Source organism: Anoplopoma fimbria, chromosome 6 (genome assembly GCF_027596085.1).
Source record: "Anoplopoma fimbria isolate UVic2021 breed Golden Eagle Sablefish chromosome 6, Afim_UVic_2022, whole genome shotgun sequence".
In the NCBI taxonomy this organism is placed as follows: Eukaryota; Metazoa; Chordata; class Actinopteri; order Perciformes; family Anoplopomatidae; genus Anoplopoma; species Anoplopoma fimbria.
The window spans coordinates 8,581,451-8,592,309 of record NC_072454.1 but is presented as its reverse complement, the minus strand read 5'-3'; the positions used below and the strand labels follow the sequence as shown (position 1 = coordinate 8,592,309).

General features: G+C 35.6%; 1 protein-coding gene across 1 annotated transcript; it reads right to left on the bottom strand.

Moving 5' to 3' along the window:
- Positions 1-3,435: 3,435 nt before the first annotated feature.
- On the bottom strand, positions 3,436-8,251 carry il22ra2 (interleukin 22 receptor, alpha 2). The gene is made up of 6 exons (XM_054600601.1): positions 8,169-8,251; positions 7,084-7,204; positions 6,323-6,504; positions 5,514-5,656; positions 4,838-4,995; positions 3,436-4,219 (listed from the first exon to the last, which is right to left on the bottom strand). The coding sequence occupies exons 1-5, from the start codon at positions 8,230-8,232 to the stop codon at positions 4,846-4,848; spliced, it is 660 nt and encodes a 219-aa protein (XP_054456576.1). The 5' UTR covers positions 8,233-8,251; the 3' UTR covers positions 3,436-4,219; positions 4,838-4,845.
- Positions 8,252-10,859: the final 2,608 nt, after the last annotated feature.

The following is a 10,859-nucleotide window of genomic DNA, read 5'->3' as shown; positions in this document are numbered from 1 at the left end:
GGAAAAAAATCATAAAAAAAGTCATGGAAATTTATGTTAAAAAATAAGGCATAGTATAGCATGTCAGAGAAAATCATGAAAAGTCATAGTATAAAATGTTGAAAAAGGTCATAGTATAGTATGTGAGATATATAGTATCATGAAAACATCATAGCAAAGTATGTCAAAGAAAGTCATGAAAAAAGTCATAGTATAGTATTTAAAAAAAAAAACAACATAGTATAGTATGTTGTTGAAAGTCATAATAGAATTATGCAGAACACAGTCTGTCATAAAAACGTCCACACCCTGCTCTAGTTCCCATGATTTAAAAAGGTTATATCACACACAGGGGGTAAAGCAGAGTGATTAGGGACTAGTAGTAGCTATTGTAGAAAGAGATTTAAGTTTACACAAACCTACAAACATTTTAAAATATCTGGTAAAGTAAACTTGAATATATAAATGTTGCCAAGGACCAAAGTTTTGAGATTAATTAATCACATTTGGAACATTTAAGTGTTTGGAACCGCTAAAAAATATTTTCATAATCGATTAATCTGTAGATTGTATTTTCTCATTTGTTTTGTCTTTAAAACGTCAGGTAATAGTAAAAAATGGCTGTCATAATTTTCTGAAGCACAGTTCTACATGCTCTTGAATGAAGATATAAAAAAAGCAACATTCAAAAGAAGGTTGTAAATAATTCATTTGTGAAAAAGGCAAAATAATAAAAAATTGGGTTCTGTAGATTTTAACAAATGTTACTCAAACAGGAGTAAATGGGGCATTTGTTTGGGGAAAGTTTCAGCCGGGGATTGATACACATTTGGAATTTTAGTAACAGATGTGTGGTGTGTGTGCAATTGACTCAAACAAACTTCAGTGTGTGCGTGTATGTGTTCACTCATATGTGTTTCTCCTTAAAAAGAATCACACAAAAGCGAACTAATTAGTCGACTTATCGACTAAGAGGGGGCAGCACTGCATATTTCCTAGTGAAAAAGTAATAACGTTACTTTACTAATAACTCAACAGCAAAATAAATAAGTTACACAATTTGTTAGTTTACTTTGTTATACAGCACAAATTCTAATCTGTTTATATCCTTGACAATAAGAAAAATATAACCAGATTATCCTTTAAATGTCTGCACAGAGAAAAGAAGTGTGTAATCCATGATCCACGCCTCTTGTTGTGAAAGTGGTCAAATTTTCCAGTTGGATTTTAATTCATCAGTCAGTCTCTCTCTCAATGTTTCTATTTTCACTCTCCAGCTCCTTCTTCACCACCGTGTTGCCTTGTCATGACCTTTGCAGATTGACACTCAGCAGTCCCAGATGACCAGAGGACTGCGGGACAATCCCAGTAGGTTAATAATTACTCCCAGTCCACAGCGAGGGAAGCCTGACCCCAAGCACGGCACAGCAAGGCACTGGGCAGCCCACGGCACGGCTGATAAATGAACGACAGCTACCGTGGCTTCTCTCGTTTGTGTGTTTTGAAAGGAGAGTGGGCAACATACCTTCACTGTGTCCCCATTTTTGCACAATTGTAGGAGTACAAAGACGTTGTGGGAATGAGTGGGCATGTCTGAATGAAGGTTCGTAAGCAAAGGTACATTGGGAAGGAATTTAAAGAAAACTGTACTTCTCTGCAGCATCACAGTTCTACAAGTTATTGTTGATATCAGTGTCCGTCTTATTTCCCTTATAACAACTGATGAATGTGGCTTGGAAAAAGGGGTTATTTTTCCAGGAACTGACCCTGATAGAGAATTAAATTTCCTTTTTTGATCTGTGTGCGTGCATGTGTGTTTGATAGACAGAATACCGCATGGAGATGGCCGAGCTGCATGGAGATAAAAGTACGACAGAGAGAAGAGAGACAGAGCGAGGCAGAAGCAGCGAGGCAGAGGCCGTGGCTTCAAAAAAGTCATAGTATAGTATGTCGAAAAAGTCCTGAAAAAAGACATACTATAGTATTTTTTAAAAAGTCATAGTATAGTATGTTGAAAAAAGTCATACAAAAAGTCATAGAAAAGTATTTTAGAAACCAAGGCATAGTATAATATGTTGAAAAAGTCATGTTATAGAATGTCCAAAAAAGTCATGAAAAAAGTCATAATATAGCATGTCGAAAAAAGTCATAGTATAGCATGTTGAAAAAAGTCATGAGAAAAAAGTCATGAAAGAAGTCATAGTGTAGAAAGTTGAAAAAAGTTATGAATAAAGTCATAGTATAGCATGTCGAAAAAAGTCATAAAAAGTCATAATATAAAATGCTGAAAAAAGTTATAGTGTAGAAAGTTAAAAAAGGTCATGAAAAAAGTCATAGTATAGCATGTTGAAAAAGTGAATAAAAAGTCATAATATAAAATGCTGAACAAAGTCATGAACAAAGTCATGAAAAAAGTCATAGTGTAGAAAGTTAAAAAAGGTCATAAAAAAGTCATAAAAAGTCATAGTGTGATTATATAGTGTGATAGGAAAAAGTCATAGTAAAGTATCTCGAAAAAGTTTTATGATGTAGTATATGTCCACCATGGTCTAGTGGTTAGGAGATCAGTCTGTCACCCAGAAAACCTGGTTTCAAATCCTGTTATGTGACCCGTTTAATTGTCAAAATAAATTTCAGTATGTGTTCTCTTAAATTGTCAAATCGTCTCAAAGAAAGTCATGTAAATGTACAGTGTGTCGAAAAAGGTGTTAGTATCTCTAAAAAAGTATGTTTAAAGAATGTTCAAAAAAGTCATAATATAGCATGTCAAAAAAGTCATAAAAAGTCAAAGTATGGTATGTAAAAAAAGTTAAAAAGTACGTAAAAACAATGATGAAAAAACCCATTAAATGTCATAGTATAGAATGTGTTGAAAAAAGGGTCATAGTATAGTATGATGACAAAGTAAAAAAAAAAGTCATAGTAAAGTATATTTAAAAAACTCATAGTATAGTATAACGAAAATGAGACAAAAAAAGTCAAAGTTTAGTATGTTTAAAAAAGTCTTAAAAATTCTTAGTATAGTATGTACAAAGAGCCCAGAGTAAAATATGTTGAAAAAATTCAAAGTATAATTTGTTTACAAAAGTCATAGTATAGTATGTCGAAAAAATGTAAATAAAAAGTTGTTGTACAGGGTGTAAAAACAATAAATAAAATCATAGTATGGTATGTCCAAAACCTTTTTCAACATATTACACTTTACCGTTTTTTGGACTTATTTTCGACATACTATTGTATTACTTTTTTTAATACACTATACTATGACTTTTTTTTGATTTCTTAGTCATAGTATTGAATGTTGAAAAAAGATGCATAAAAACTAATATAATAGTACAAACAATAGTTATTAAATTCATAGCATAGCATGTCACAAAAAATGCATAGAATAGTATGTTGAAAAAAGTGATGATATATTATGTCGAAAATAGTCAATAAACGCAGAGTATAGTATGACAGTATAATCAATTATTGTGGCTTTTATTTGTAACATGATACATACAACGAACACACAACACATCTCAAAGTTTTGCGTCTGAATCGAGTTGAAGTGTAAAGTCATTAAAGTCATTGCTACATAGTAAAGCTCCCGTGATATTTTGGCACAGGTCTCTGCTAAAAGTTTAGATGACATTCATTGAGCATTGCTGTACAGAGGGCAAACAAGTTGAAATTGTGGTCACAGTATAGAGAAAGTATAAACTTCATCCTTCCCATCCCTGAACAATTTTTTTTTCTCCATTCAAAGGAAAAATAAAGAAATCTTAAGACAAAAAAAACCACACAAATTTGCTAAATTTGGGATTCACTGATGTCATGTCATATCATTTCAGGTTACTGAAGTCACTGGAAAGAATGGGTTTACATAAATGGATCTACTTTATTGTGCTTGTAGTGTGTCTATAGTGAAAGATAAGCTGGCCTTCATTAAAACAACAAATATTAACATGTATTATATCTTAATATCAACAAAATGATCTTAACTCACGGTCTACTTTCTCGCTTTTTCCAGAGCTTTGAACCACAATTCACATCACCTGAGTGATTCACTGAGGAAAATAAACTGGAAAGTAGACCTTGAGTTTACCTACACAATTCAACATGTCAGATCCTTTATGCTTTTTTGAGAATAAAGTGCAGCACTTTTAATGGCACGGTTATTTGTGGCTGAAGCCGTCGAGGTAGCAAAGGATAATGAAAGCTGAACTGATGGATGAAAAGTCCAGCTTGTCCCGTTTGTCTAGAGAAAAAAAAAGACAACGAGAAGAGGGGAAGAAAAGATGAATGAATCACACAAAGGAATAACTGTCAATAATTACATTTTCAGTCGTTATACATGTACATCAGTTGCAAATCTAAAAATAGTGCAAAGGGTGGGGTGAGCAGAGGTAATTATAGACATTATGGGGAAACTCTCCTCCAGGAGTTTCATTTTCCCTCCCTCTCTCCGTCTCACCGCCTCAGGCCAATGTTGTGCGACAGCTGATACTTGACTTCTCATTCGGTACTCTTTTATTACAGCGGAGAGGTTACCTTTCACTCTCAAACAATGCTGTCCAGCTCAGACACAATCACACCACGCAGACACTTTTAGCACATTCTCACGGATCAAATAACCTTTTACTACTGACAACTGCACTGCTGTGATCCTGACTAAATTTATATTGAAAAAAAAACTGATAATGTGTAGAAATAATGAGAAAGATGAGTTTCTGTAGGGGATCTTAACACTACCAGGTGTGGATTTGAGAGTGTGTGTGTGTGTGTGTGTGTGTGTGTGTGTGTGTGTGTGTGTGTGTGTGTGTGTGTGTGTGTGTGTGTGTGTGTGTGTGTGTGTGTGTGTGTGTGTGTGTCATACCTTTGTGATCAGAGCGTAGTGACACATTCCACAGCACTTCGAGGGCTACTCTTGGCCTGCTGGGGGATTATGGTCTGGGCTTGGAGGCAGTACTTCGTCTTGGGCTTCAGCTTTCTCAGAGTCAGCTTGTTTGAGCAGCAGTTCATCTCAAACATCTCCTGAAGAGGAGAGAATAAGAGAGGAGACAGTGAGGGAGACTGCGTGTTTTTCTTTATGCTGTACTTTCTAATTTATTGTTGTTATTGTTCTTGTTTTTGTTGTTCTTCTTCTGCTCTTCCTCTACCTCCTACTCTGCCTCTTCTACTTCCTCTTCTATTTTGTTAGAGTAGTATGTGGTAGTTTAAATGTAATATGTTCATAGTGTACACATTTAATTATGACGTTTTATTAGTTTCAGGCTCATTTACCATGCTGATGATTCTTTTAGCGCTGAGACTTGACTCGGTCGAGTAAATCCATTAACTGATAATTAAAGTAATTGCTTGTTGCAGCCCTTTATTTTACATACTCATCTATAGCATTATATTACAGTACATTTATTTTGCTGAAGTTATTGTCCAAAGTGTGTGTTTACGTGTGTGTGTGTGTGTGTGTGTGTGTGTGTGTGTGTGTGTGTGTGTGTGTGTGTGTGTGTGTGTGTGTGTGTGTGTGTGTGTGTGTGTGTGTGTGTGTGTACCTCCTGTCCATTGCTGTGTATGAGGTAGATCTTGTAGTTCAGACTGCTGTGCATCTTACGGACCAGCTGCCTGGGCGTCTTCACACGGACCACAATGCCTTGCTCTGTGGGGTTCAGCCTCAAGACAGGATAGCTGATTTTAGCTGCAGATGCAACATAAGAATTTCGATGATTTAATTTTTTTTCCCCACAATGATGACACAACAAATCAAAGAGTACAACATAAAAGAAGAAGGAGAAGCCATTTCTTGTTGTTGTTGTTGTTGTTGTTGTTTTAGTGTTTTGTTTTGTAAGAAAGCAACTTGACATCTTTCACTTTAAACACATTTTGAACAGAACACCTTGTATGTGACTTTGTCTTGCGGGTTAGGGTACCAGCAACTTCATAGAATTATCAAAGATTTTTTTCACCCTTTAAAAATGTCTTGAATTTTACTGGAAAAGGGTAAATAAAAACAGTTAATATACCGTAGCCTGGGACCAGGATCGATTGAGTTTATAATGACTGTATTGTATGTATAGTTAAGCAAATTGTACTTTTTTTAGTTAGTAAATTACATTTCTTCATTTAAAAAAAGTGTATTTATTAAGTCACTCTCTATGCAGATCTAATACCTGAACTCTTGTGTATTTTTTTTTACTAATAGCTCTCCTTGAATGAAATACTCTACTATGTCTCCACTCCTGGTAGTTCTTATTAAAGCACTACGCCAGCGTCTGTTTCAGGTTTTATCGGTCGTGGCATCAGAGCGACAGAGAAGAAGAAGATGCAGACGATGCGGAGGAGGAGGAGGAGAGTAAACACTCACTGTCCCAGCGTGGGCTGAACCTCGGGGAGAGAGTCCAGGCCGATTTCCTGGAGGGCAGGGAGGAAGCGTGCACTCTGGCGTAATACCACTCTCTGAGGTCAGAGGTCACGACGCTGAGGTCACACTGAGGCTTCTTGATACCCTGACAGCCGTTCACGTCCAACCACTCAGGCTCGCCATAACTGAGGAGCAGATGGCTTATTTCACTCTGTGCATCATGGATCATAGTAACATGTCTTACTGGCAGTGGTGGAGGAAATACTCAGGCTTCTACTTAATGAATAGCAGCAAAACCTCAATGTAGGAATACTCTGTAACAAGTAAAAGCCATGCATTCAAAAGGATTATATATATAAAGATATATGTAGAGATGAATTAGCAAAGTAACTTAAGTACATGTAGTGGAGTAAAAAGTATACGTTAGAAGTATGAATGAGAATACATACAACTCCACTGGAGGATGAGCTAAGGATTCAAAAATAGACTTATTTACTAATCTAAAGGTTTTTATTTTTGTTTGTTTTTGCAGTGGTAACATTGTTGATGAAGAAAAAACTTTCTCACATTTTTTTTATTTGTTTGATATATTCTTCTTTGGATGAACAACTAAAATCTTCTCTCAAAATGTAATACAATAATGTGTTTGAGTGTGTGTGTCTGTATGTCTGTGTGTGTGTGTGTGTGTGTGTGTGTGTGTGTGTGTGTGTGTGTGTGTGTGTGTGTGTGTGTGTGTGTGTGTGTGTGTGTGTGTGATGGCTCACATCTTCCACTGGACGTAGAACTGCAGTGGGCTGCTGTTGGTCGGTGGAGTCCAGTGCACAATGTTTTTATAGTCCACAGAGTCAAACATCACCTTGGTGGGTGGAGCGAGCATCACTGGACCTGAGGAAGTTATTGATGACATGATGGTTTATGAGGAGATGGGACCATCAATTACATTATTTATTTTTTTAAAGATGACTGGACTGACTGACTGACTGACTGATTGATTGATTGATTGATTGATTGATTGATTGATTGATTGATCGATCGATCAGTTGGTTAGTAAAACCACAATGGCAGCAGTTTTTAAGTAAAGGACAAAAACTGATTTACTTAATTATCATTAGTAGTATTAGTATACAGGAGTAGTAGTACATTAATGAGGGGGGTTGCATGACAGTTACTCAGGAAGCTGCATTCATTCCAAATAGCTTCTGTATGGACTCTGAAATAATGTAAAAAATGAAATGTTTGGTTGGACAAAAGAGATTTCCTGAGCCTTGTTATGATTCTTGAAAGATTTGTTTTAAAAAGATGCCTTTCACCTTTTTAGCAAAAAACTAACAGTGGTCCTGGTCATTAAAACAATAAAGCAGATTTGAGGAAGAATAAAACAGTTTTGTCCACATTAAAATACTTCAGTTTCAAGTTACTTAAAGTCAAATTTCTATCTTTTTAGTTATTTGTTCTTGTCTTGTTGGCGGTTGATAATTACTGACATTCTTTCTAAATTCTAACTGATTTCTTAGAAAGAAAACTTACTTTTTGTTTTAACCCTCATAATATCTTACATAATTTGTGATCAATTTAATTCAGTGTTAATAAAGTCTTATTCTGTTGCTTCTCACATTGTTCTGTGGCCTTATTATACTTTATGAGATTGTGTAGAATTTAGGGTTCACAAATTTTGTTCTGAACAATACATTTAAAGTTCCTCTCAGCTGAGGGCTGATGTTTTAAAGAAATCTGTGTCAGGTTGAAATCAAATCAGTCAGACAAGAACAATCCATATGTCATAAAACATAAAAAAAAAATATATAAAATAAAATGATATATATATATATATATATATATCTGAGGTTACCTTGAGCTGTGACACAGATGCCCAGGTTCCCCAGCAGCACGGCTCTGAGCAGCAGATCAGTCATGGTGTTGAGGCAGTTTGAAGACTACGGACTCACTGGACTGATGCTGCTGACGACACAGCTGCCCTTTAACATGCCGTCAACTTCCCGTTTTCTAAATTCCATTATGCATGGACCATTTATGGCACATCTGACATAACGACGATGTTACATAGTTCGACACAGAAGTACATTTTTGTGCAATACACGTGACAGGTTTCATTACAGAACAGTGACGGATCGCTTACCAATGTTCTAGCCTTATCAGTGCTGAGATTTTGTTTGTCTATAAGTAACTCAGTGAACCTAAAACCATAAACGGTAATGATGCATTCACTGACTGAATAGAAGACCCCACCTCAGTTTTCTTGGAATCACTCTCAATGAGATGGTTTAGAGGTCTGGGAGCTGAATGTTTGTTTCTGCTCGGCATCAGGTGTTTGAATCCTCAGGCTGTGGACATTATCTTTGTAGAAAATAAAGAGCACTGACACGTGACACACAATGGCATAGCTAAAAAAGAAATTGGCAAGTAAAAAATGTTCCAATTCATTGCTCAACACAGTGGTTCTTCTCTTCTGTTCTGTCAGCCCTATCTAAAGGCTGAAATAAATGCATTTCTCCCACCGCCACCACTACTGACAAAACAATACCATTTGAACAATTTATCAGTAAAACTACTAACAAAACAAGCCCACTTGTTATCCTGTTAAAATAAAATATGCATGTTTCTTTTCATGCATATATCTCATATTTTTCTGTAATGTGCAAATGAAAATTGTTTAAATTTGCCCCAAATTGCAAGAATTTTTGCACACAATAGACACAAAGCTGTACTGCTTCGCTGATATTACACCAGAGAGCAAAATATGCGTCTTAAAATTTCGGATTTGACTGACATCTTTTCTCAAGTTTACATTTAAAAAAATGTAAAATCAGGCATGAATGTTCCACTTTAATAGTCCTTTTTCAAAGCAAACATTTTGACTTGTTATAGTAGAAAAAGTATTCATTTTAAACTATTCAAATGTCCATTAAGTCATGGCAGTTCGACAGTGAGCCACCTGCACAATACCAGGACCCTGAAACTGAAGCAGCTAAATGGAATTCAGCCATAATTCTTTTTATTTCATGAAAAAATCCCATTAATACATTCTTCAAATGAAGCTCTGTGAGTTCTGGGAGGAAGTATTCCTCTTAACAGTCATTTGTTTGTTCTCTGCAGATTAGAAGAAATGCCACACTGTCCTATTTGAGGTTGACACAAGTATGTGCTGGTTGAACGATAACCATCAACTGTCCAAATTTTTTACTGGAAACACTAGCAGTTTACTGGAAATGCGTTGCATAATGTTTATCAGTGGCAACAGAGAGAGGAGAGAAAGGAGGCGGGCTGACATTTAATCTACTTCTTTTCTCGCGCATCATGCTTCCGCTTCATGTTAATTATTATTTATCTTGTTAATGGGTTTTAAATATCTACGGAAGAGGATGAGATTATATAATCATTGTCCTGTAAATCATGACTGAGCAAATAAAAAATCTGATTTTTTTTTCATTACAGTTTGACAGATTTATTTCTATTCTTGTCTAGAATGTTAATTTAGCGTAACTTTGCAAAACTTTTATACCGTGTTAGTAAAACTTCTATGTCCTTGTCCTACAGCTTCGGTGACTTTTGATCACCCAAAGAATCAGCACAACACTATGATAAGTGATTCCTAGCCAGAGGCAACGCAGTAGAGCAGCCAAAGGGTACTTGGAAAGATTACTTAAACATATTTTCAAAAAATAGAAATTACAATTGGATTAAGAAATATATCCACATATTGAAGTTCAACTCTCGGCCCGATTGGACCTTTATTGCACATTATGCACCTCTCTTCTCACCAACTTTTTAGAATAAAGGCAAAATTCCAAAACATAGTCTTAAAAAAAGAATTGAGCGTGCAAGTGAGCAGGGACATCGAAACAGCTAAAAGTGGTGAAACTGCTAGCTTGTATAATGGATAAATAATTTTAAATGTTGGTTGTACACATGAAGAGTAAAGCTAAAAAAAAAGCTAAACATAACAGCTGAACTGACCTGAACATTACAGTTCAACTGTGTAAATATGTATTTTAATAATATCCACCTTTTTATAATTATAATGTTAAATCACGTCCAGGTTAAATTCAGTTCTGTTGAACACATGTTGAACATGAGGAGTGGTGTTGATGGTGTTGTTCTTGATGTGACAAAGCTGTGGGAGTATATTGGACAAAACTTTGAAAGTATGTATATATACATGTATATATATATATATAATTAAAAATATATATAATAAAACAAATCATGGCTAAATTCCATTTATATATATATATATAAATGACAACTGTAATAAAGTTTACCTGGTGTAGATTACCAGAAACCCTTCTATCTGCAAACCAGAAAGCAAGAAAGATTTGAGGATTTACACACCTAATAGAAGTCTGTTACTGGAAACAAAATAGGTCTCCCTACTCCCACACACACACACACACACACACACACACACACACACACACACACACACACACACACACACACACACACAGCAAAAGCGGAAGGAAACATTTCTAACACACACACACACACACACACACACACACACACACACACACATCACACA

What these genes read in the sequence shown, in the direction of transcription:
- il22ra2 (XM_054600601.1), bottom strand. Translation starts at nt 8,232, where the DNA reads ATGACTGATCTGCTGCTCAGAGCCGTGCTGCTGGGGAACCTGGGCATC. An exon ending in CATCTGTGTCACAGCTCAAG is followed by an intron (nt 7,205 to 8,168) that starts GTAACCTCAGAT and finishes TAACTTCCTCAG; the next exon opens with GTCCAGTGATGCTCGCTCCA. An exon ending in TACACAGCAATGGACAGGAG is followed by an intron (nt 4,996 to 5,513) that starts GTACACACACAC and finishes TCTCCTCTTCAG; the next exon opens with GAGATGTTTGAGATGAACTG.